At 38.0% G+C, this 27881-nt stretch overlaps 1 protein-coding gene across 1 annotated transcript in view; it reads left to right on the forward strand.

Annotated features, from left to right (window-relative positions):
• NELL2 (neural EGFL like 2) overlaps positions 1-26972 on the forward strand; it is a 197453-nt gene extending 170481 nt beyond the window's left edge. Inside the window, exons 16-20 of the mRNA XM_084810665.1 lie at positions 10831-10971; positions 19310-19503; positions 19970-20146; positions 21247-21471; positions 26237-26972. Of these exons, the coding sequence (XP_084666791.1) occupies positions 10831-10971; positions 19310-19503; positions 19970-20146; positions 21247-21471; positions 26237-26287 (788 nt within the window). The 3' untranslated portion in view covers positions 26288-26972. The remainder of the gene's footprint in view (positions 1-10830; positions 10972-19309; positions 19504-19969; positions 20147-21246; positions 21472-26236) is intronic.
• The last annotated feature ends 909 nt before the right edge of the window (positions 26973-27881 follow it).

A 27881-nucleotide genomic window follows, 5' to 3' on the forward strand; every position in this document is an offset into this window, starting at 1 on the left:
CATTAAAATATAAACAGGCATAAACCATAATATAATCTCCGCATATCCATCTGTAATTTGAAAGCCACTTTAAAGAGGTGGATTTTTAAAGTCTTTTTGAATAGTGCAACTGAAGGAGCCCAACTTACATCCCTTGGGAGGGAGTTCCATAAGGTAGAGGCCACTACTAAGAAGGCATCATTCCTAATGCCCACCAGTCTAACTGATTTTGAAGGCAAGCCAATGACCAGGGCCTCTGATGCTGATCTTAAAGCACAGGCAGGTTTATGTGGATAAAGGCAGTCCTTCAGATAACCTGACCCTAAACTATTTAGGGCTTTAAAGGCCCAAAACAGCCCTTTGAGTTCAATGCGACTTACTTCAAGATAAGTGTGTATACATGTATAGGATTGTTGTCTTAGAGTACGATTCTATACATGTCTACTCAGAGTGCAGTCCTATACATGTCTACTCATTGAGCTCAATGGAACTTATTCCTAGGTAAATGGATATAGGATTGCAGCCTAAATGGACTTCAGGAGTCAACTGCCCCCATAAGAATGCAATAAGAAAATAATAGGATCAAAAAAGAATGGCACTGCAAACAGGAAGATTTAAGGGAAAGGACATATGATTAACATGACATGTTTACTTTGAAGGACATTCCACTGTATCCAATTGGCTTACTTTCTAGTGCAACTTTCCCTTAACCTGCTGCTCTCCAGATGTTTTGTACTACAACTTCCAATATTCCTGACCATTGGCCATGCTAGTTGGGGCTGATGACATCCAAAACATATGGAGGGAATCAGGTTGGAAAAAGCTGCCCTAGCGCATTTCTTTAGGATTGCTTCCTAAGGAACAAAAGAAACAGGAACAGGAAAGATTATTGCTGACACTCAATTTGATTTTTAAAGTGTGTGCATGTGAAAATACTATACTATCTCCCTGATACATTTGGTTAAAACAATAAAAAAGCTAGAGGCACATTAATAAAAACTATTTCAGTTTTCATATATTTTGAAAGAAAGAAGGATCATTTTGCTCATATGGAAAATGGCTTCGTTTTAGAGGATGAGTTGAGAGAAGCTTACATGTGATTATTTTTTTTAAGAATAACTTTGGAAGCACAGAAAGGAGATGAACCTAAAGATTCTGTCTGAGTCAGCATCTAAATATAGTAGCACAATATTCTCAATTAGTCTGTCTCTTTAGTGGGCAATGGTGTAGCTGATGGCACACATCCTAGAAGAAAATACATATACCCCTTTTTTAAAACGGTTCAAGCGTGAACTCAATTCATCATGCCTAATTAGGTGTTCTGAATATCATCTTCAATTGTTACAAATGTCATATCTTTTGATGGTATTGGCTGAGTAATGAGAAACTGTCATAGCCTTGGTTGTTGGTAGGTCTGTGATTGATTAATTTCTGACAACACAGAAATGTTAACAAGACCACATGCTGAAGCATTCACTGGAAAAATCCCTTTCATAATGTTTCTATCTAATTTTGGAGTGCTGCCACTGCCACACATGAAATAACAACACAATTGGATTTCTTTTTGCTGGTGTTTAGCAGGACCTATAGGGGTGTGCAAAAATCAATGAGAGAGCAGGAGTATGGAAAATTACATACTTGAATTAATGAACTATAATTCCGTACTACATTCTCAATCACATTTTGCTTCCTTTTCATTAATGGAACTAAATTAGTTTTCCATGGACAGGGTACTTAAAAAACACACACACCGTCATGCTCTTGCAAGGATACAAAAAACCTGATGTGTCATTAAGAATAAGTTTGCTCTTTCACACAATATGACAGCAAAAAATATTGCAGTAAAGAACTGTGTTAATTCAACCTGTTGAAACACTTTGGAAATGGATTTCCTGTAACTAATTTCCTACTCTTTGTGAGAGATTAATGCTTTTAAGATAATTCATGTGAAATCCTTGCTGGGCTGTAGTCCTCAGTGATGCAGGAAAATAATATCCACTGCTCTTCAGAAGAGATCTGGGCAAATCTTTCATACACTAGCTGGCTGGACCAGATCTTAGTCCTTGCATTTATTCTCTTTTTGTTCGTTCTTTACAGCAGTGTAGGGAGGTGCTTCAATTCAACAACTTAGAACTGCTGCAAAAAGGACCTTCCATTTTTTTTCTTTTCCTTTGTTCTGAAGTTTTAAAAATATATTTATGGATATAGATATATTTCAAAACAAATATTCTGTTCTAAGGCTTCACTAAAAGTTTGATTAATCAAATATTTGACAAATTTCCTTGAGGAGAGGATTTCTGGTTCCTGAAAATGGGAGAGGGTGATTTGGGGGTGATTTTTGGATTGTTCCAGGGGTGCTTATTGTGGTGATGAACAGCAATGGTAACTTCCTTTTTTTCTTCTTAAACTGTAAACAATGTAAATCTGTTTTGGATTGCAATCCTATACACAGTTACTAGGGAGTAAGCTCCATTGAAAACAATGGAACATAATTCTAAGTAGACATGTATAGGTTTTCAGTTTTAGTTCGCTTTTATTTTCCTCTTTCCTAGTTTTATTCTGAATCATTTTTATTGTTATGTTTACTGTTATAGCTCTTGAATATTTAACTTGGTTTTTTAATGTTCTAAGCTGCCCCGAGGACATTTTCAATGTAGGGTGGTGTATACATGCTATAAAGAAACACAATAAAATAATTATTATACTTGAGGCTGGCAATTTTCTGCGTATTCACATATGCAGAATTTTGCACAGACATTGAAACATATGACAGCTGGCCCAGAAGCCTGAGAAGAACTAACTTATTTGTTACATTTATATGAATTCCCACTTTTTTCCACGAAGCTCCAAGCAGTATGCATGGTTCCCCACCTTTTATCCTCACAACACCCATGTGAGGTACGTTAGGTTGAGAGAGGGAGGGAGACTAAGTGCATTATTTATCAGATAAGCAAATTGGAATTTCAGTTGTCTTGTTACCAAACTGGATAGTTTGGGCACTGAATCTTGTTGACCCAGACTCTATTAGAAGGTAAAAGTGAACCTTGCTTGCTTGAAAAAAAAAAATAACTCCCATGTACCTCTTTCTGTTCCTCTGCAAGATGTTTATGTAGCATGCAGTAGTAATATAGCAGCAGAGAAAACCCAAAGACTGATAGCTTGTTTAAACACAGAAATAGCTGCCATATATCAAAATACTCCTAGGCTGTTATGCCTCCCAAATGGTGTCTAAGATCCATGTACAATCTCAAATAAAATACATGATTGAAGAGTGTGGTGTGTTGAAGTATGCTAAAATCGTACTGCATACTGAAAGCAAACAGTGCTATTTTGCTTGTTTGGATATAAAACACAGGTAGAATTTGCAGCACTGAAATAAACATTATACAGCCATCCCCCAAAGCTTAGTAAATGTAGGTGAGAAAATATAGCTGGATGTTTCATCTGAGTTTGGTCTCACTGGTATAGAATTGCATCTGTACTCCACAAGATAGGTTCAGAAATGAGTATATCAGAAGCAGGTTTGCTATAGTCCCTACTATCCTACATAAAGAAGTGGATATTTATGGTCACCATTTGAATTTATAGCTCATGGGAAAAGGTTTACAAGATAAGTCCCTGATTCAATTGAAGTTATTCCCATTGCAATCAGTGGAGCCTGTTAGTTATAACTAATTTGTCTTATTGATTTAAAAATGATTTAAATGCAACTAATTTTATGGGTATCAGGGCCAAAGACTTTACATTTGGTTTCTGTGACAAAAATGTTATATGTGCCTGTGAATGAGCAAGACATCTTCCCTCCTCTTTAATCCTGTTATCAGACCTGATGTGGCAGTTATCCAGTTAGTGGAATTAGTTTGTCTGAACAGTCTTAACAGAAGTAATCTACACTTCTGAACCTAATTAGTGCATTCAGTGTTTCTAACCCATCCATGTTCTTTCATAGCCTTTTCTTTCTTTCCTTTTCTTTTTGCCTCCTTATTCCCTTCCTCCTTCCTTTCTTGAGTCAACCCTTTGATAAAATGGCATATCTAACAAAAATAAAATATGTGTTATTACTTTAATTAGGACATACACTAGTGTAAGTATTTAATGTCTCACGAGGCACTTTGCAGCCCCTATTTGTTTCTTCATTTTCACAAATGATTGGTATTAGAATCGGGTTTGTCTGATCCATTGGATTGCAATCTGCTCTGGTTAGCTGCTTTGTTTTCCCACTGAGTCTATGACCCTTATTGGGAGTAAGTCCCATTGAACTCAGAGGGCCTTGCTTCTGAGTAAACCTGATTAAGATTGCAATGTTAGTCACTGAGATGACACTATTTTATTATCTCAGACACAAGGTCTTAGGAGACTATTGAAAACTTTCAATTAGTTGGCTGTGCAAAGTAAGTTGAAAATTAACCACAAAATGACAGAAGTACTGGTTTTCGCCAATAGATTAAAAATATAAGGGGAAAATTGATGGATACCCTATATAGGGATGTATGGATTGTATAAAATCAGTTCCATCTGTGTTTCGCGGATTGACGGGTGCCTTTCCTTCCGTCGTCCACCCATTGCTGGAATCGGATTTTTTTGTTTCCAAATTTGTGCAAATTTGCATTTGTGCAAATTCACATGTGCAGAAATGTGTGAATTCCCTCAAAATGTGCATTTTCACACTTTAGCCTATGGGGGAAATGCACATTTTTGGATTTTTTTTTATTTTGTTTATTTTCCTATGACAAAATTTGTGCAAAATTTGGGAAACTTAGAAAAACGGTCTGCAAGTCTGCAGAATCTGTGGGTTGGATTCCAACAGGGGAAAAGCCAGTCCACTGCAGAATCCGTGGGTTGGAGTCATCAAAATCCGAACTTATTTGGCTCTGTTACAGATTTCTCAGACATCCCTAACCTGACAGAACAGATGATTTTTTTAAAAAAAAAAATACTTAGTCTTATGGTTTTCTTCAACCAGAAACTGGAATACCAATTTAGATAACACAAAGAAACTGGCCACTAATACATTGAATTCTCTATCAAGGTTTTATTGGGGTAACGGTGGTAGACAGACTCTCCCAGCTCTCAAAATCTATGAGGCTAAAGTTACAGAATAAATTTGCTATGGTGCTCAAGTATGGGGGTCTATTCAGAATTTGAATCTGGAAATACACCAGAATAAATACTTATGAGCTACTTTTGCGCTTGCTAAGGCAACTGAGTGTTCTATTCTTTGACTGGAAGTTGGCCTTTGTACACTGAAGATTAGAGTACATATTCTGTCCCTCAGATATTGGTTGAAATTGAACAGGGGATAGGGTCTACCCTAGTATTATCTGCTTTCAGGGAGATGTTGAATTTTAATAATAGAGTGTTTTTATCCTGGGATCAGGAAATGTTACAAATTATTGAGACATACGGACTCTCTTTGGATATCTTGAGCTCTTTAAATTTTTAAATAGTATCATGTTATTTGAAATCTTATACGTTAAAACAGGATTTTCGAGCTGATTGTGTCTCAGCCTGTCTGTCGAAATGTGCTCCTTGGTATGCCAAATTATCAATTCAAAATCCGTACCCACACTACATAACCAGTAATATTACAGATTCCAAATGGAGAAAAGTCTTTACAGCCTTATGATTTTAGTCTATGAACTCTGCTATAATGGCAGGTCATTATCATCAGATTCCTTATGAACAAAGAGTCTGTCCATGTGGGGCCAATGTGCCTGAAGACCTCCCCCATTATCTACTTGTTTGCCCAATTTATGAGGACTTAAGAACAGCCTTGTTTAGAGATTTGGACCTTCCCTCAGGCAGATCTGTAGGCTATTTGATTAATTTTTTTATTGGGTGACAGGTCCCCTCATGTTTCTGAAAAGGTGGCCTGCTTTGCTTTTAGAGCAGCAATTTTAAGGGGAAAAGTTTGTGATGAGTGGAACTGTCTTGATGAACAATCCTTTATTTCTTAGAATGCTGGGTTTTATTATTATTTTAACTGACCAATGTATTTTGCTCTGTTTTTTGTCTTTGATGTGTTCTGTTTTTGTGATAGCTTCTACTACACAAAATAAACTATATTTGATTTGGTTTTGGTTCCACCCCCGTTTCCACACTGATGTGCAATTAGAATAAATTCTGCGTGAAAATATATATATATATATATATATATATATATATATATGACATTTTCTCACAAAAAATCATTTATAAATGTATATTTTAATAAATGCACACATTTATAAACATATTTTATGCCAGAATAGCAATTTGTAATGTATTTTGGTATGGTTTGGGGATGAGAGCTGTATCACAACATCTGGAGAAGCATAACATTTATTTAGTTATTATTACATTTATATGCCAGCTTTTTTAAAGGAAACCAGGGCAGCTTACATGGTCCTCCTCCACTCCATTTTATCTCCACAACAGTCCTTTGAGGTAGGTTAGGCTGAGAGTCAATGACTGGCCCAAAGTCACCCAGTGAGCTTCATGGCTGAGTGGGGACTAGAACCAGGATCTCCCAAGTCCCTGTCCAACACCGTAACCAATACACAGCACTGATTACATCCTGATCTGTACATTAGTCCAGGAAGTGTAGATCAGGCAATTCACATCAGAATTCACCAAGTTCAGATTCCTCTAGCATCCCTGTAACAAGATCCCCTTCCCATTTTTTCCCTCAACAATCTGAGAATTATGCAGAATTGCAAATGTCTGGAAATATGCACTTGTCTTAATTTGTCATGGTAAAGTAGGTATATCATTCATTATTCATAAAGTAATCACAATTATTAAGTGGGAAGGTCCTCCATGGCTAACTAGAAGAAGCTGTTCAGGATAGATAGATGAGCTTGTTACTACCGTCGTAGAATGAGAGACAGATCATTCATGCCTGTTGCTATAAATTGGCTCCCAGCAGCACCAAGATATGTCAATTTTGCCTATTTGCTTTTAAATGTCAGTCTCTTCCTGTGAACAATGCACATGCTTTGCATAATGCTTGTGTCAAAATGTTCTGCGTTGGAATTTTCTTTACATCAAAATGGCTCATTTTTGTTAGTAGCAATTCTTCTATAGGATTCAGCTTTCTTATGTTTAACCAGTGCAGTGTTACACTGGCCTTCATTTGAGACATTGCTGCTTCTCGTAGTTCATAGCTGCTAGGTAAGCAAAACTTTTCAGTGAATTCCTAATAAACTACCAAATTGTTCCTGATTGAGCTGCCACAAAATGGTTCACTGGAGAAGGAAAGAAGAAAATTCCATACAAAACAGCACTGTGTAATATTATTTTATCAGAGTATTAGTAGCAGTGTTCTGTGACTAAATTATGAGTCCAGTAGAAGTGCTCCGTTCTGTTGGTATCACTATTACCAGAAAATACACCATCAAACAAATGCTTATATGCATTGTGGTTAGGGGCATCCACGTTAAAGCCCATTTATTGTAAATATAAATGCAAATCTATGCATACATAGCTTTTTCTGGCTTGTTTAGCTACACCTAGATTTGAGGGGTGGGAAAAATAAAGCTGGGTGTCAACAACATACTAATGACACTGTACCCCAAATCTCCAGGCAAATGTCTCCCAGCAATTTCCTGTAGATTTTAAACAGCATTTCTTGTACATTTTAAACAGAATGGACCTTGCACCACCTTGGACCTAGGAAAATTGCCATGGGGTGGACCAGCATCACCTTCATCCACATCTCACCCAGACAGTTCAGAAGGATACCCTGAGAGGCGCAGGATATTAGTAGGATCATATTCCCTGCCCCTTCTGCTGGTGCAAATCTTGTTATCTACTTTTTACCTCCTTTAATTTTTATCTCTACTGATTTCTGTCAACTATAGCAGTCTCTGCTTTCTGAGAGATACAGCTGCAGGCATTGCTGAGGGACATAGACAAAACTAGGGAAGGCACTGAGCCAGCCAAAGACTCATTCCACCCTTTCTTTTGTGCTACAGAGGAATGGGCCACAACGGCAGCTTTAGACCTCTAGTACATAGGGCAATAGATTACTGTTCAGCACTGACTGCTGGCATTTTCAATGGAATTGGTTGCAGTCAGGCAATCAGTCATTTCTTAAAGACCAGCAGAATTCTTCCATCAGCATATTCATGGCAAACACTCATACATAGGTCCACTCAACAACGTTGTATCCTGACACAAGGAAATGAGAGGAAAGTATTTCTTTCTTTATTGGCATACGTAAAAGCATTTCATCCCAAGTAATATTTCTTGTGATATTGGTTTGCCAGTTACTTGACAAATAAATACAGAATAGTTATTTCGGCTGTCAGTTTACCAATACTGATGTGTCATTCAAAACTTCTCCCCCCCACACTGAATAATCAGTAACAGAGCTCATCAAAATGCATAATGCCTCTTCCTGCAATGTTCTGTTCATAATTAGGAAGCTTGCAGCTTCACAAATGAGTTGTTTTGAGGAAAGGAATGTAGAATTGGTTTAATTCCTTAATGCCACTTTAACCTAACTCATATGCTTTCTCCCCTTTCATTCCCAATAAATGAATCCCATCCCTCAATATGTAAAATCTGTCATTCAGTATTTTGAATGTATGTTATTAAGTAGCTGCAATATAAGTAGGGACGTGCACTGAAGGCAAGCATCCCACTTCAGTTCAGGAATGTGAATGCATACCCCTAATAAAGTCATTCTAAATACAAACCAGAAGTCTCTCCCTACCTCCCTTTGCCCTATTCAAGACAATAGTCCTATTCAGACATTCAGTTTGCCTTATAGTAGAACACATGGTCCAGGAGAAGGGCTGTGCTATATAGCCCCGCCCCCATGTAGCACACTCCTGGAGTCCGTGTGTATGTTGCATACGTCTGCATGGAGGGGGCCTCCACATGTACAGCTGTACATGCAGAGGTCTCCACATCAGCTGGAACCCTGAGAGTACAGATAGTACAGCTGTACATGTACAGGCCTTTTCTGTGTAGATAGATGTCCACACTATATGTGCAGATGCTGGGGATGAGGCTGTTACATGGACATCAGGGCAGGGCTATGCAGTACAGTTGAACACATGTTCCTGAATCGCATGTTCTAGTATAAAGAAAATTGAACACCTGAATAAAGTTCAAAATCACCACATTGACTTTGGCAGGAAGATTTTTGTCATTCTCAACCGTTTATTAAGTATTGACCATTATAGGTCAAACTTTTAACACAATCTGTGGAAGCACTGGTAGGCATGATAACATCCGAGAAACAGTCCTAACAGTTCAAGGCGATTCTTGATTATAGGCCTTTATTTTTCCCTACATGTGTCAGCACACATCCATATCCATGCCCCCTGCCTAACAGTAAAAGGTACCTTCCCTCCAAAGTCACACAATTTTCATTGATCTCTTCCTCTAATCTTTCAAATTCTTTTGACTTACAGCTTCTTTCCAAACATGTGTAGAGGTCAGGGGGTTAGAGGGGAGGGTGGGCTTAGATTTGCAAAGAGCGTCTTGAGTGTCTGAGTTCTACACCACAGCTTGCTTTATTGGTTATCTAGGGACTGGTGTCAATTTTTTTTCTGTAGCCCTAAAAGCATAATATCAGTACCTTTCTCTTCACAGCACCTTTAGAAGCAAGAGCATTTGGGAGTGAGGGTGTGAAAAGTTGAAAATAATTGCAGTGGGGTCTAGGTTTGCTGCTAAATTCTGTGACAGAATAAGCCAGAAGAAGGCTTTCTTGTGTAATCCAGTATACTAACAAAGATATCTGGGAATATTTTTTAAGCCACATCAGAGCCAGGATGGATCATTTGAGTACACAGTGTTGAAACATTAAAACAAGTTGCCAAAGATCTATACTATTTGTTTTATTTGTGAAAAACACACACCCAAGAATTGGATTTATATGGCATAACTGGGGGAGAAAATATTGGTAAACAAGATAAACAAAAGAGATTCCAAATTAAACAAGTTTTCCTGAGATGCACTGCTTTGAGAGAAATCAAATCATTGCTTCCCTCACATTCCAAACTTGCCCTGCCCCCCTTTTTTTATACCAACTGCCCTCCGTCTTCTGTTTCTGGAACAAATTTGTAGTAAGCTGTTCACTGCATTTTCTTCATTATCACACTCTATACATAGATGTTTATTTCTTCTTTTTTAACTTCTACTTCTTGGAGTACTAAATAACCCCAGCAGATATTTGTTACAAATACAAATGCTTTCATTTTTTGAAAGCTTTACTTTTGTGCCCGCTTGGGAAATGAAAATAGAATAGAGACAGAAGGCTTGGACAAATAGTTTGAAAAAACATGCTGATTATTATGAGAGCAAATAATGCAATTCATATTCAAAACTGTGTTTTGGACTATTCTCTCTATACTATCAGCAGATCTTTCTGTAATTCCTAGGACCATTAACCCTCTAATAATGGGAGCTGGGGTTTAATGTCTTGACATTCTACAAAAATAGATAATCCTGGTTTACATGAGGCAGCTTGGTGTAAGGAGTAATGGTAAGAAATATAGCTCTGCTTGAACAAATATTTTCTGTTTGTCTTGGGCAGTTGACACACACAGCAGTCTACTTCTCATTTAGTTTCACTGAATGAATTAGAAATGTTTAAACAACACAGAGTATAATTTAGTGTTATTGTTTTGTTTATAGTTCTCATTTATTTCTCATTCTGCATCTTTGCAAGACTTCCAAAGTTTCAGTTCCTTTTAGATTTATTGAATACTAGGCTATGGGGTTTAAATACTTCAGCTAAGAAATATTAAATATCCTGATAATGTCTCAGTTTCTTTTATGTATCCATAAATAACAATAGCTTCTGTTGGCTGATATTATGGTGTGTATGTTTTCCCCCTTCTTCTGTTTGTTGAACAGACATCGATGAATGCTCAGATGGCTTTGTTCAATGCGACAGCCGTGCCACCTGCATTAACCTACCTGGATGGTACCACTGTGAGTGCAGGGATGGCTACCACGATAACGGCATGTTTTCACCTAGTGGAGAGTCATGTGAAGGTCGGTAAAGGAGCAACATACTTCATATGTTATATGCTACACTGAAACAGTAATTCACTTCTGCCCAGAACTTCTATGACTGAGGACTATTTCAACACTATATCTGCTTCTTCAACCCTCCCCACAAAGTCCTACCACAGCCAGAAGGGCAGCCTGATCCACAGTCAACCTTGCATGGAGAGCCATGCATAGGAAAAGATTTTTTACATGTAGATCATCCTTGACCTGCTTCTCCACCACCACCTGATATACAGGAGGGTTGTGTGTGGGGAACCTGGATCCAGCACCCAGGGACTCATATGTGGTGTGAGATGTCGAAGATGGCAGTGCCCCCAATAACCTGGATCCTAAGATAAGTTAACTTAAAGGAATTTATATAAGAAAACTTTCCCATCCCCTCTTCCCTCCTGTATCTACTTGCACACCAAAAAAAAGTTTCTCTGGAGAATTGAGGGCCCCTCCTGAACAATGTGGGATGCTGGGGGAAGGGGGAATTGCTCAAAATCAGGCTTGGAACCTAAGATAAGTTAACTTAAGGAAGTTCATGGAAAGAAAGTTTCATGCCCTTGTTCAGGAATGGCCCCAATCCTCTAGAAAGGACAGAGATAACTGCAGTGGGGGAAGAGTGGATGGGAAACTTTTATTCCGTGAACTTTCTTAGATTAGCTTATGTATTTCTGTTCAGATCCAAGCCAATGCATATTCTTGGCCCCACCTGAGGTAGTGAAAGGGCTAAGCTACAATAAAGCTATGTTTTATTGACTTCAGTGTAGCTAAACTGATTTAATTGGGTACTGCTTATGTTCCCTACAATGTGGTGGATATTCAACAGGAAGGAATAGGAATATAGTTCCATTTAGTACTGAGCTGAAAAAGGCATGCCACCTCCATGGACCCACTCATAAGCCATAAAATTGGGTCGGCATTTTCGCAGTTTCTTTGGGTATGGCCATGGGGGCAGGGTGGGAAGACAGAAGAAAGTCTAAACACTTGGGATAGGCTTACTAGGACAGGCAACCTTGGCAAAGAGGTGTATACGTTTGTTTGTTCTTTTCTTCTTTAAAATGTAATTGCTCCTCCACTGACTCAGCTGTAAGTGGCGGTGCAATGGGCTGCCATCCCCCCACCACGCACACAGAATGCTTCAGTTGGAATGGCACTACATCATTATGTAGTGTCATTCCAGAAGCACATTAAAAATCCTGCCTCACCTCTGACCTGCCCCACTGCTGGCTTCCCCAGATGTCTATATGGTGTGTAACATTTGAATAAAATCAATCTATGTGCATAAAATCCAGTGTGAACAAGCTCAGATCATGCAGTCAGTGTCTCAGATAAAATCTGGGAACTGACAAAGCAAAATGGGCTTACATACACTTTGTACATGCAGGCTCTATTCAAATTTTACCACCACCACCCGTCCATGGATGTCAGATGTGGAACAGCTGCACTAGGTTAGTGGAGAGGGAAGGTGTAGCCTTACTCTCACTTTCTACATGCATATGAGATGGATCTGGCCCAGGTAGCCTGCTACTCTTTGACCAAAGGATGGTCTCACTGAAAAAAAAAGGTATTAAAGGATGATCTCTGTATTACCATAACACTATATACCCTGTTCACCTCTTTGACTGCTATCTTCTCAAGCAGGAGGGAGGGAGGGAGGGAGGGGGAGAGAGAGAGAGAGATTACAGATGCAGTACTAACCATGATTACATGGTTAATACTCCTAAGTGTTATTTATTTCTGAGTAAGACCATTCAGTTTTATGTGATTCTTCTTTTGTTTTACATGCTAAATACACATTTGAAAGAAACCTCTTTTTGCACTGTGAAACTACTGCCACCTGTGTGGCAATATTATGCTGCTTTTACGATTTGTAGAAATATTGCACTTAGAAAAAAAAAAGCAAACTGAGCAGCAGTATTGCAAGCTTAGAAATACTGGGAGTATTGAGTGCTGTGGCAAATTGTATTACATGGAATAGCAGGTTAGTGGGCATGCAGTTATTTTAAGATGTAGCTCTTCTAAAATAAAACATCCAGTTGTAAGTATTTATTTATAAGCTTTGGGTTCAAGTGTATTTTAAGGAAGAAAGCAGAGCCTGTTTAGTTATGACAGGAGTGGGGAAGTTGTGGCCCTCCAGATTGGCCTACAACTCCCGGCATCCTTCACCATTGGCTATGCTGGCTAAGGCTGATGGGAATTATAGGCAAAAGCATCTGGAGGGTTGCCCTCCAGTTGCCCAATTCTGAATTATGGTCTGTGTCAGGGGTGGGTAACCTCAGGCTCATGGAGCTTCCCTATCCAGCCCACTAGCTTCTCTCTCAGGCACCACCCACTCTCCCCACCTCCAGATCTGCCCAATGGCCAGCACCAGAGAAAGAAACATGAAAGTTTTTTTTCACAGTTTGGTTTAAATAGACTCTGTTTAAACCAAACCAAATTGTGAAAAAAGCACCCTTTCATTTTCTGCAACCCTAAATTTCAAACACCCTCTCAACATTTTGTTATCATTGACTGTCCAGAATCGCTACATAGTCGGTCTTACAGGAGAAATGGGGAATGAACTGCATGTTTTCTTCTCTGGGATTCCCTTCCCTTCAAAATCAGAAGGAAGATTCTGTCTGAATCTACTTCTGGGGAAGGCAGGCTCCCAGACAGATGCTGCCTTTCACACATATCCAGAGTCAAGCCTTTGGAGTATTTGCATCATGGAATGGGGGTGTGGGAAAACAAAATTCCATGAAATCAACCAACTTTACTTTTGAGTTAAGTTTACTTTCAAGGAAATCTTGGAATGTTAGGATTAGAATACAAAATATTCTCCTCCCAACCCCCATATTTTTGTGTGTGGTTATTGACAGTTATTAGATTTTTTTCCATTTCTCAATCTCAATACAATACAAAGAGTGAACCATTCCCTCCTCCTGTCCCCTGCTCCCATTCCCTCTTTCTTAAGTTTCCCTCTCCCGTCTTCATACTGTTTTCTATTTAAAGAGTGTGTGTGTGTGTATGTGTGTGTGTGTGTGTGTGTGTGTATATATATATATATATATATATATATATATATATATTCATACACACACACACACATACATACATATTCATGGTGCAAAAATTGGATAAATAAATAGCTACATAGAATAATATAGATAAAACAAGGAAACTAATATATTATCTGTCATAGACCCGGTTTGGACAATCGTGGCATGGCTAACAAGCCACAGTGGCTTGTTTACCTCATCACAAGCGCCAGTCACATAGCAGCCAATTTGCCCAATTACTGTCATTGGTACGGCTTACTGCGTCATCTGATCCCGGGTGGCATGGTTTATTTGAGGGAGCAGCAATCTTCAATCCTATGGGCTGTTGCTGGGTTATTTGAGAGTTTCTGCCCCCTTCAAACAAGCCAAGACTCCTGGGTTTGGATGATATGGCAAGCCATGCCAGGAAGGGTAACTTGGCAAACTTGGCCAGCACAGTCAGTGGGGGTAATAAGCTACAGTGACATATTTCCCTTGCTGCAATCATGTGAACTGGCCTCTGACTGAGTTCGGACAACACACTGTTGCTCATGGGATAGCACGAACTTGGGTTATGCAAGGGTTGTTTAAACCCTGCTTAACCCACGCTCGCTGGTTTTGCATGATGTAGTGAGTTGGTTAGTGAGCAAAAAAGTGGACTTCACAGCATTCCTATATGCTTGTGATAGACCTGTGTAATTTGGCCTAACCAGCAGCATAATAGTTAATTAAGAAGCCCTTTCACACAGGCTGGCAGTTTACAGCTTTCATCTTGGAGCTGTTATGACAGCTGTATTAGTGCATCCTGAGACAAGTGTGGCGCAGAGTGGTAGGCAGCAGTATTGCAACCGAAACTCTCCCCACGACCTGAGTTCGATCCCAGCGGAAGCCGGGTCCCAGGTAGCCAGCTCAAGTCGACTCAGCCTTCCATCCTTCCGAGGTCGGTAAAATGAGTATCCAGATTGCTGAGGGAAAGGTAGTCATGACTGGGGAAGGCAATGGCAAACTACCCCGGTACAGTCTGCCATGAAAATGCCAGCGTAAGCAGGCATCCCTCTAGGGGTCAGTAATGACCCAGTGCTTGCACAGGAGACAAGATAAGTTTCACTTCCCATGGAAAAGAGAGGGGGCCCCACCCCCTACCCCTGGAATGAGCAGAGGTAGCCTGTCAGCTCCTGAGCTTAGAGTGAGAGAAGCCTATAAAATCAAGCAGGCTAGTTTTGGTCTCAGGTCTCACTCCAAGGGGCAATGTGCACACTACCAGCTTGGAGGACTTAGAGGAACGACTTCTCATATGCTTGAAAAATAAAACAGTTCTGTTGTTAATGCCATATCCTAAACTAAACATTTGGAAGGAATAGGGGTGTTGGTTTTCTCCCCAATTTGCCACAAAGCTAATTTTGCAGTTGTTGATAAGGCTAACACCATGTCTAAGGCAGTTATATCTACATCATTTTGTAATAAAGTGAGATATTTTAAGATCCATAGCAATATTTTATCCTGTTAGTTTTTGGATGGTTCTTAATACTTCTCTTCAAAATGCAGAAGTAATAGAATAATCCCAGTAGATATGAAAGGAGTCTCCAGACACAGTGAACATCTCCAGCTGATGTTCAGTGGTAGTTGGTATTTCTGATATAACCTATGTGGCAAATGGTACCACTGCTATATATTTTTTAATCCCTCGTCTCCACTGAAATCTTGATGGATCTAGTCTCATCCTTCTGATAATATAGAACATCCAAGGGGTGCAGGATACTTATTATCTGAGAAACTGTTGGTGATCTTAAAATTTGTATAAAGGAACTATAATGAGTCCAAAAGGGGAAAAGTGTGTGTGTGTTGTGTGTGATTTCTTTCCTAATCAAAAATCTGTCTTAGAAGGATATGGATAGTTATACCCAGGTATGTTGAAACCATACTCAAGAAAGTTCTTAATATGTAGTCTCCTTACACAACTTGCTAATTGATAGTAGTAGGCTGATTCTTATTAATCAGTGGAAAGCATTTTCATGGTAACCATTCATTGTTATGGTAAAGGGATCAACATGGATTGTTGTGATGTGTGAAGTAGAACAGCTTTTCCCAACCTCTAGATGTTTTGGACTTCAACTTCTATCAGCCCCAGCCAAAACATCTGGAGGGTACTAGGTTGGGGAAAGCTGAAGCAGAAGAACAAATATAGAAATTAAACCGACTGGATTAAATCCAAAGTTAGTCTAATTTAAGTCCAATTCATTTGAATGGGTTTACTCTAAGTAGGACTAAGACTGGATACAACCCATTACAAACTGAGATCTCTAACAGAAACACAAGATCCAGTTCTTAATTCTCTTTTGATGAATTGGCCACATTTGCTAGGTTTTTTCAGTCCCACACTATTTCAGACACATGGCTGTATTTATCATGTTCAAAGCAACTGAAACACAGAACTCTATGAGGTAGAAGCTAAAATGTGTTTATATTATATGTTTTTTTAAGAATTACATGGGAGTGATAATATTGGCATACCACCTGTGTCTGGGATTGATGGCAATTCTGAACCTTGATTTCCCCATTCCTTCGCCCGTTCCTCCTTCCTTTTTCTGTATTCAGCAATAATTGACACTCTGTTTGGTCCCTGCATTCCTAGTATTTTATGGTATTTGGTTCTCTGGTTATAGCTGTAAATGAAATGTCAGCAGCATAATTCACTACTCTTTATGGTGCTTTGCTACAAGTCCAAAATCAACGTGCTTAAACAAGTTCTTGCAGGGATTCATGATTTGTGGTGTAACACTTTGCAATTAATGACTAAAGTTTGATGCTTCTAAATAATGCAAATATGAATTTCATTTGTGCAGGTTTCATGTCTATTTCCTTGCATTTTTGTTGTTGTTACTGATTTTTACAATGAATTTTAAAAATATATAGATGTCCAGAATTACATGTTTAGCTTAACTCTCAGGGTATTAACTTCCTTATTCCATATGTTTAGGCTTGGCACTTAGTTGTGCACAAGGCTGCCTGCCTGTGTTCCTACCTGTCTACACAGTGGTCAGCCAAACGTCTATTGTAGCAGCTTACAAAATATTAAACTTTTTTTAAAAATTAAACATTTTAAAGCGGACCATTTAGAAAATATAGTGCACACACCTAGAGGATTTCCCTCTAGCCCTAACTAGCATAGCCAATGGTAAGGGTTGATGGGAGTTACAGTCCTTCAACATCTGGAGGGCCACATGTTTCCCATCGCTGTTCTAGTGTGTGAGAGCCCATAGCCCCAGAGAACACCCCAGATTCATAATGGGCAGTGTCCAAAACTGCCGCTTCACTCCCACTTGATCTGTTGTGCAAGCAGGACCTGCTGCTAACACAACTAAAGGTTCAAAAAGCAACTCCAGAAACAAGAAGAAACTCTTGTTTCTGGATCAGGACAGGTCAGTGGAACTTCCTTCTGCAAGCAATGCTGACCTGCCCCATTTCTGGAACTAGTGTTTCTGCTTATTTCTGGCTATTCCTGGAACCACTGGCTTCTTGCTGCACGAGTGTTGGGTCCTGCTAGCTTGGGGAAGGATTGGATGTTGCCCATAATCTGTATAGTAAAGATGATAACCAGTTATCAAAAAATATGTATCTTTGTGGCTGTGGCTGTTCATGGAAACAGAAAAGTGTCAGATCATTCACTAGATGATTCTGTTGTGATAGTCATTGGGTCGGAGCCAGATTTTGTCATACTTAGAGTAGACTAATTGAAACCAATGGGACTGAGGTTGGTCAAGAGTAACCTAAATCCTATTGATTTCAATTGGTCTACCCTAAGTATGATCCAACCCAATAATTTTAAGCTAGTCTAGAGACATTTGCCTAGGCTGCTAAGCACTCTCTGAGAGAAAATTCTAAAGGAAGAGTACAACTACAGAGAAAGCCCAAGATCTAGTAATCTTGTCTAGATAATAATAGAGTTATTATCTATAACTCAGATAATGAGAGGACTCTAGGTAGGACCTCTTCTGAAGATCACAACATATTTGAGAGAATATATGAGAACATGAGGTCATAAATACCCTGATGCCCAGCCACTAATTTTGCTCTGTAGGATTCAATACTACTTAAATATCATTCATCCTAGTTATATGGCATACTTTTGACTGGGCTAATTGGGAAATATGTTTCCCTTTTTATTGGTCTCCCACCCTACAAATGCCACTCTTTACAGCAAGGGTGGGCAACATCCTCCAGATGTTTTGGCCTACAACTCTCATCACCCCTAGTCAGCATAGCCAATGGTGAGGAAACATAGGAGTTGTAGGCCAAAGTATCTAGAGGGCTGCAAGTTACCCACCACTGCTTTAGAGCATGCTGTAATTCAAAAAATCACTTGACCAGATTATTGTGAAGTTTAATTTATTATTTGAGCCAATGTATTAAAAATATATTTTTTAACTCTATGGCCAATAAGAAGCAGGCTGAGAAAAATGTATATTTTTCCCATTAAAGAGTGAAGAAAAGTAATGTTTCTTTATGTTACTGCATCCTATTAATAGGAAAAGCATCATGGTATCTTAAATACATGCATATGCAATGCATTACTATAATGTTTGTCTATAAAATTATCTGCAATTTCTGAAAAGTAATCCCTTTCTATAGATTTAGCTTTATTGCTGAGAATACTTCATCTTGTCTTTTATTACATATTAATGGAAGGATCTTAGATATTTCTGCAAATCAAATAATGAATATGTTAAAGGTGGTACCTTAGATTTTGTGATTCCTTTGTGATGAATGTACCTCCAAGTCACAATTTAATTTTAATTTTAAAAAATTTTTCACTTCTAAGCAAACATATATATATGTGAACTTAGACGCTTTGCTCAGGCTCTGCAAAGAAATGGGGGAGGGGGTTATATTGCCTTCCTTATATAGCTACTTCTTGTAATTACAGGCTAATTGCCTCTGTATAAACCCAGCACGATTTTCTATTTTGTTCCTTTAAAGTTAAGAAACTGGTTTGAAGTATTAGTCATATAAAAGTGGTATCATGACTCTCTCTCTGCTGCACAATATTTAAAAGTAATGTATGGACGTTCATATCATAAGAACTATCCTTGCTTAAAATAAAATGAGTAGGGCTCTGCAGTTACTTCAACTGAACTTGCACTTATATAATTAACTGTATGTGAGTTGTAAAAAAAAAAAAAAGATCTGTTCAGGCTGTATGGAAATTCGTATGGACCTAAGGCCTTAATTGCAGAGGGTCATTTATGTCGGTTGTAGCCAGGCCAGTGGTGGTTATTGACTGTTGTCTAAAAACATCCCATGGCCTCTTCCTACAGACATTGATGAATGTGCAACTGGGAGGCACAGCTGTGCCAATGACACTATTTGCTTTAACTTGGATGGTGGTTATGACTGCCGGTGTCCACATGGAAAGAACTGCACAGGAGACTGTATCCATGAAGGGAAGGTCAAACACAACGGGCAAATTTGGGTGTTGGAGAATGATAGGTGCTCTGTCTGCTCCTGCCAGGTAAGTGTCATCACAGTTACCAGGGGATACTATGGAGGTGGGAGGAGGTGAGAAAACAAAGAGAAAACACTGAAGACAGAAATAATTTTTTAGAGGGTGGTATGCTAGAGCCATTATTGTCCACTGATTAAAGGTAAAATAGTTAAAATTAACAATATGACTAGGGTAGCCTTACTGAGGCAGATAAATGATCCATCTAACCCAAAGTCCTGTCTCTGGCCATCTTAGGTAGGATTTACACTGGAATAAGAATATTATCTTCAATGAATAAATCTCATCCTTATCTGAACCATTATATTGTAAATTGTACACAGTATTTTAAAAATAAAAATTATTTCCTTCATTTTAAACTAATCCTATAATTTTTCAAACCATTAAATAAAATGTTTCATATTTACATTCCCCACCATAATTATACAACTTAATTCTCATTTTGACTGTATGCTGCTGTGTCTTGCAATGGTAGAGTGGATATGTAATGTGTCGGCGAATGGTCTGTGATTGTGAGAACCCCACTGTTGACTTATTCTGCTGTCCTGAATGTGACCCAAGGCTCAGTAGTCAATGTCTACATCAAACTGGAGAGATCTTATACAACAGTGGAGACACCTGGGTTCAAAATTGTCAACAATGCCGGTGTTTGGTAAGTCTTCCTACTGCAATGGACAATTAAACCAAAATAATTTGCAGTCATTTTAATAACTTATATTTCTTAATTGTTCTCTTATTAACTCATATTTGTTTCAATCAGTTTTATATAATTAAAATTTCTACTGTTCAAATGATTATAGACTACACATTTCAGACCTATAGATAATACAAATCTGATCACAAAATAAAAATCTATTGCTCATAAAAGAATACTTGATTGAAGTAACAGATGGAGATCATGCATCTAGGAAACAGAAATAATGTCGTGTTATCAATCATGGTTGAAGGAACAAATTGACATCATTGAAACCTGATGAGTACTCTGCAAATATTCATTCAAAGTAATAAAACTCAGTCACACTACACAAAGAACATTCATCCTAGCTTTGTCTGAATTGCATAGGGTGCAATTCAGACCAAGATATGCACATTTTATGCTTATTGAAATCAGTGGAACTACACGAACAATTCAGTGTTTAACTCTATTGACATCAATGTGATTTAAGCATGCTCAATTTTCTCTGAGCTGGATGCTTAATTGTTTAGTGTCCGTGGTTCACCTTAGCTCTTGTAAACAAATTCAAATCACAATCCTCTGCTATGTTTACTCAGAAGTGAGTCTGTGTGGCAGGTGAGTGTGCATAGGATTGCAACCACAGAATATGAAACACACTGATTAATTGGGCATGTTTCATTGTAGGCATATTTCCAGCTATGATAATACTAATAAACATAATGCTGAGAATAAAATGTGTTTTGTCTGTAAAGGGCCAAAGTTACATTTCACTTTTGCTACATAAAAACAGAAATCAGTAGGAATCAGTTCAGGAAAGGTGCATCTTAGTATGGTATATGAGACAGCTGTATGCACACCCTATTTTGCCTTGTACTTCTGGTTAATGTGGTATGTGACTGTCCTTAGCACACAGGCTAAATTACTTCATTATAGCAATCCATTAGTTTTAAAAGCAAAATGATGGTATTAAGAAATAGTTGTTAACAAATAATAATTATAATTATAACAGACAACGATATCATTATAACTGTTTATAGTATTGATGTTGTTTTGTCTATTTTTATTATAAAACCCAGCAGGGTGAAGTTGATTGCTGGCCCTTGCCTTGTCCAGAGATGGAGTGTGAATTCAGTGTACTTCCTGAGAATGAGTGTTGCCCTCACTGTGTCACTGACCCCTGTCAAGCAGACACTATTAGGAATGATATCACCAAGACTTGTCTGGATGAAACTAATGTGGTTCGCTTCACTGGATCATCTTGGATTAAGCATGGCACAGAATGCACCCTCTGCCAATGCAAGGTAGAGGAGAATAAAAATCAAGCTACAATAGATCTTTTCCAGCAAGTTTTAAGGGTTATAAATATTAATCTGTTTAGTCCTGTCATTGGGATGTCTATTTCTGCACTTGAAATATAAAACATTCAGTGTTGTTAACATCAGCCTTTTCTGTGAGGGGAGAGGAGCATTCAGGAATCTTGATAATGGACAAGAGGCATCAGCAGGGCAGAATTCTAATTGACAACTATGTGACCTTGAATAGAATTAGTAAACTTATCTTTCTTATATAAATATATTGACTCAGCTATGATGGCAGATATTGCTGTTATCATCCTTTTGCCATTTTGAAGATACTTTAAAATATCAAATGATTTTTCAAATTCTGTACGCTATAACCTTCTACCAAAAACATGAAAATAGATCTATTTTCTATCAACAGAAGCAAACTACCGAAAACAATCTTAAACCTTCATAATGATCAAAGACTTTTAGGTTCTTGAGTAGCAGAAATGGAAATACAGTCATTGCTTCCTTGCTTTAAACTTAAACATGAAGGAAATAGAATCCCCATGGTAATCAGGGTCTTCAGTATTATTCAGGGTCAAGAAGAAGCATTTATCCCAAGAATATTGATGGATGGCAAGGCTCTTACATGGATCCTGCATCATTCTCATCCAGCCAGATGGGCGATTAATACATTTATTATTTATATAAATAAATATATTTATTTATATAAATAATATAAATTTATATTATTTAAATAATAATAAAATTATTATTTAATTTAAAAATTTAATTATTAAATTAATAATTTAATTATTAATTAATAATAATTAATTATTATAATTAATATAATAATTAATTATATTATTAATATAATAATATAAGTATATTATTAATTATAATAATATAATTATTATATAATTATAATATATAATAATATATAATATAATATATATTATATTATTATATTAATAATATATTAATATATTATATATTAATATATAATATTATAATATTAATATATTATATATATTATTAATATATATTATATATATAATATATATTAATATATTATATATTATATTATAATATATAATAATATATAGGAAGGGAACAAACTATTCTCATTTATAAATATACATGTGAGGTAAACTGCATTTTGCATTATTCTCACAGAACTCAATCAAAGAGTAATCCTCATCCCTTCTCCCTATCCTCCACACAGCTCACATCCATAAACCGAGAAAAAAAGTAGCTACACTGAAGATATACAAGCTCCTCTTTTTAATAATCTCAATGACTTGCCTCATCCATATAGTTCATGTCTATGCAGGTTTACTTGAAAATCTCCCACAGCTTTCAGTGGGTTTGGTCCCAAGTAGGCATATATAGGATTCCAAACGTACAGCACAGTTACCTGAGAGTAACCCCATTTTAATACAATGGAGCTTATTTCTGAGTAAACATGCATAGGATTGTGCTGTCAGTCTTACTAGATGAAAAGGAAACTCAGCTGTAGTTTTAGCTGGGTGAAGACTAAGATACAGGCACCATAGGTTTATTGTTTTCTCTAAATGTTGCAGATTTGTCCAAATTTCTCTCTCCTACTTGTAGAGCTACTCCTTTATGTACAGTCATATTATACAACACTCTCAAAGGCTATGAGTTACTTTTGCTCATTACAGCACTATTTATATATACATAATGTATTAGTCTTATATTTGTCTTTGATATGGTGATTTTCTTTAGCCAGTAAAACAAAGTAGTATATTTTGAAGTACAGACTCTTAGGAATGATTCACACAAACAAGACAGGTGTCGTTAGTCTCCATGCAATCCCTCCCAACAGGATCACCAGGAAAAAAATTATGGAGACATTTCAGTGTAGTAACCCAGAAGCTGAACATGGCTATATCCAGCCAAGGTTGTCTTGATGGTGAAGGCTGGAGTGTTGCTATGATTGTAGAAGTTGGTGCTAATTACCAGTGGATGTATCCTGGTACACACTGACATTTCTCCATCAAAAAATATATGCAGGGAATTGCTGGGACAGATTATACAAAGAGAAAGAGCAGCTGGTTTGCATGTTTAAACATTCTAAATCATAAGAATATACTACTTTGTTCCTTGAAATTGAATCTGTGCTTGCTTGCTTTAAATAGCAATAGCATTTCATAAAACATAGTGTAAGTATTTTAGCTTTTGTATTTTAAAACAATCTGAATAGGTCATTCAATTTATTTATTTATTTATTTTTACTTATTTCATTTCTATACCACCCAATAGCCGAAGCTCTCTAGACTAATACCACAGTACACTTTGTATATTGTGGTACCATAAAACAGAATATTAATGCCCCAGACATTCTTAGAGTGCATCATACGGAAGGTCAAAGCTTCAGGATAAGCCTCTCTAGTCAAAGTACATACAGCGAAATAGGTTTACACAAAATCCTTTAAGAACTGAGAAAAGGAAGGCATCAGCTAAACCTGCTTTTACCACAAAACCATTTCAAATTGCAAGTGGAAAAAGTGAAACTAGTATTGTGGCCATGGTTCTCTAGGGCCCTATCTTACAAGAAGTCATGAAAATAAGGAAGAAATGTACTTAAATGTACTCCTAAGCAAACTTACTTGGTTGTAAAGGCAGAACAACATGTTACTCTTAACAGAGAAATGCCAACAACAGCAAGCTCATGTCAACTTCTTTCCCCTCCTTTGTAATGTTCAAGCACATTTATCAGTGTTTTGACATTATGTTCTGTTTTCCTCCATCCCCCACCAGTGGCAAGCAATGATGTGAAGGCAGGAAATGCATAACTTGATAATGACATATAACGTGGATAAGTGTGCTGCCCTAAACATTAAAGGGAAAGAACTTGACACAAGGCTGCTGTTTTCACTGCAGCCTTATATGAAGAACAATATGTAATACCGCCTTAACATCTACTGAAAAGCAAGTACATGTGGTTAGGATTGGTATGGAAGTTCATTTAGTTGACTGAAGTATATGTATGTATTAAAAAAGCATTTTTCCACATTGAATTCTGTATTATCTTGATTCGCTACATGATCACCTGTCTGCACTGTAAAAGAATCAGGCTGGAAAAAAGAAGGGAACATAATTTTTATCATCCTTTCTTGAATAGTTTATTCAACATCATGTCTTCCTCTATTCATAGAAAGTATCAGATACAGAAACACAACTTCTGTTGGAGTGCAGGGATCTAAAACCTGCTCAAAACCATGTACGCTGATTTATTTATATAGCACAATTACATCGTTTCTTCCATCATAGAACTCAAGATGGCATACATGGGGTTCCCTGGCAGTCTCTTATCGAGGCACTGACCAGGCCCACACCTGCTTAGCTTCAGCAAGGTGTCTGCCTCATCTGCCTCAGATCATGTCCAGGGATGTAGGCTGTATAATTGGGAAAAATGCTGTATAAATAACAGACCCATTCACAAAGCATTTAAACCAAGCTACATGGATAAAAGCTTATTTCGTCTTGTTTGCTGAAAAGCGCAGCCCAATTTACAACTCTGTTAAACCAAATCATGTGGATTTAAGCTAATTTAAAACCGTAATACTTCTAAACCTGGCTATCCATCTCTTGTACTTTAGCTAAACTGAGTTATAGAATCTTGTGAAAGTTATTCCCCTACTTTATTAACCCACACACTCCATTTCATGGGAACTCTATATATGGTGGGCTTGTAAATAGTTTCTGGATGGGTCAATTGTGGCAAGTAAGAATCACCTCCAGGTGGCTAGGCAGGGAGAATAGTTTAAGATTGAAAAAACTGATATATTTTAAAAATGTAGTTCTTTCTCAATATTGGTTAACAGTTGTGCTTGGTAAGGCAGTTTGCTTTGTAGAACTGTGAGCCATTGTGGTGAGATGGTCAAGGGGACATGAGATTTTCACCCTCACCTGTAAGCAGAGGTAGCTGTTGTGGTTGCTGACTGGATTGATCCAGTCAGCAACCATATACCTGCACACTGAAGCTGAGTGAGGCACTCCCTGCTTCCACCACCACTTACAAGTGAGAGCAAGAATTCAATCTCTCATCAGTTGCAGCCAGTGATTCTGACCAGCAAACTGCCTCATTGGCCACCACTATTAATAAATATTTAGTGTTTGTCTTTTCAGCCTTTAAAGCCAAAGCCATTTTTCAGGTGGTCAGTCATGTGCAATAGACTCACATAGGGTGTGTGAGGCAGGCTTTGTTCTCAGCCTTTGTGCATTCATTAGAATGTTTGCAGGAAACCCTGTATGTGCAGCTCTACACATGGAGAGCTGCCTTCCATGAATGTGCATAGCTTAGGGGTGGAGCCTGCCCACCTCATGTGCATACATTGCAGATCAGTGTTCCCCAACCTGCTGCCCTCTAGCCATGTTGGACTAGCCAACTCCCATCATTCCCAATGAGTTGGGCTATTGGCCATGCTAAATGGGAATGATGGGAGTTGCAGTCCAACACATCTGAAGGGCACCAGGTTGGGAAAGGCTGTTGTAAATGATTAAATGCATGAAAGGGACTCAAATGTTCCCTTTTTATGTCGACATTTAGAAGGCAATGAAATAAAATTGCTTGGTTAATATCAAGCAGAACTGAATGCACAATTATTGGACAAGACGGGTTAGTGCATTCATTTGTCCTGCATTTCAGTTTTCTCCAGGCAGATATGTATAAATGCTTATCTATATTTTAAACAAAACTATATGACAAAATGTAAATAACTTTTTTTTTCCTTTTTCTTTCTCTTATTTTCTACAGAATGGGCATGTTTGTTGTTCAGTGGACCCACAGTGCCTTCAGGAACTGTGAAACTAATAACCATGTATCTCAGACAGTTTCTGCTTAAATAATTTTTCTTCACAAAAGACTTGTAGACCAAAAATTGTATAAAGCCTGAACTGGAGCAAGATCAGTTTTGTCCAATTAAAGTACAGAACTGCTATAAATTGAATGAACTGTCAGTTTCCTCAGTCCAAGTGAAATGTGTAAGACTAGCAACAAGTTCAGATGTATAAACCTGTGTTTGGGTGTGAGGTTCACCTTATGCTTCATTTTGTGTTTGACATCTTTATGTAAGATATTGGGCGGGGCGGGGAATGACAGGTTGTGCATAAAGATGTCAAAATCCTCAAGCAAGGAAAGCTTTCTAGAGTTCTGAAAACATACTTCATCCATGGCCACAGATTTTTTTTAACCTAACAATATTTGAATTCGTTTGTTTGAATGGTCACTGCAAAATTTGCCAGAAATGTGGATAAAGGGAAGATAACTTTTTGAAACACAGGTGACTGTCGCAACATATGTACAGTTCTGAAAAATTGATTCCAGTTATTGTAAAAAATAAAAAATAATGCACAGGCATGACTACTTAATGTTTTCTGATGGGAGAAATCATCTGTATTTCCTCATTTGACTGCACTTATTTCTTGAATGAATTTGTTCAGTATAAGCTCTTTCTTGTGCAAAATTTAAATAAATATTTCTCTTACCTTATATTTTTGAGTATCTGTCAGTGTTGTGGGTTACAGACTATTTGGATATTCTCTCTCACATGATTACAATCATATACAGGGAAGAGTGGAATGGCACTTTCTGGGTCATCTTCCTCCATTGTGTCCCCATTGCCCATTCCTGGCTTGAGGGAGCCGTGATAGGCTATGTAAGTATTTACGTAGCCTATCACGGCAAAGAGCAGGGATGCAAATGGTGACCGCTACACCATTTGCACTCCTGCTCTTTGCCGTGATAGGCTACATAAGTATTTACATAGCCTATCATGGTAAAAGTAGCCACGCAAATGACATAGTGGCAACCATTTGCATCCCTGCTCTTTGCCATGATAGACTACATAAATACTTACATAGCCTATCACAGCTGCCTGCAAGCACGCAAATGGCGGCCATTACGACAGCCGCCATTTGCAGCCACAGCAGCCCACCAGCAGCCAGCCAGGAGACCAGCCGGAGCCGCCGCCGCCGCCACCACCACCACCGCCACATCCGCCCCAGGTAAGCTCCGTCCCGGGGGGATTCCATAGGGGGCGGGAGGCTAAAGAATCTGGCCTCACTGGAGTCCGTCGCAGAATTCTCTGACATCCCTATAAACATGCAAAAAGAAATGTACACAGAGCTCCTCCCTTCTGTAAAAGGAAATGGGGAAGCTCACTGTCACAGAAGTTTTGTAAGTGCATTGGAACAAAGATGGAGCTCCAAACTGAGGTTACTGGTCTAATTCAAAGGACCATGTTTTGGGCTTGCATCCATTAAAGGGATCTCACATGCTGCCTCAGAATGTGGATGAGATTACAAAACAGAGACTGTCAAGGCACAAAAAGAACAAGGATGCAAAATGGTACAATGAACCAGTTTGGCATTCATGATCATTTATTTTTATTTCTCCTTCC

The sequence above is a fragment of the Heloderma suspectum genome, chromosome 7 (assembly GCF_057233095.1).
Source record: "Heloderma suspectum isolate Gila_16-S chromosome 7, 16-S_ref, whole genome shotgun sequence".
NCBI lineage: Eukaryota > Metazoa > Chordata > Lepidosauria > Squamata > Helodermatidae > Heloderma > Heloderma suspectum.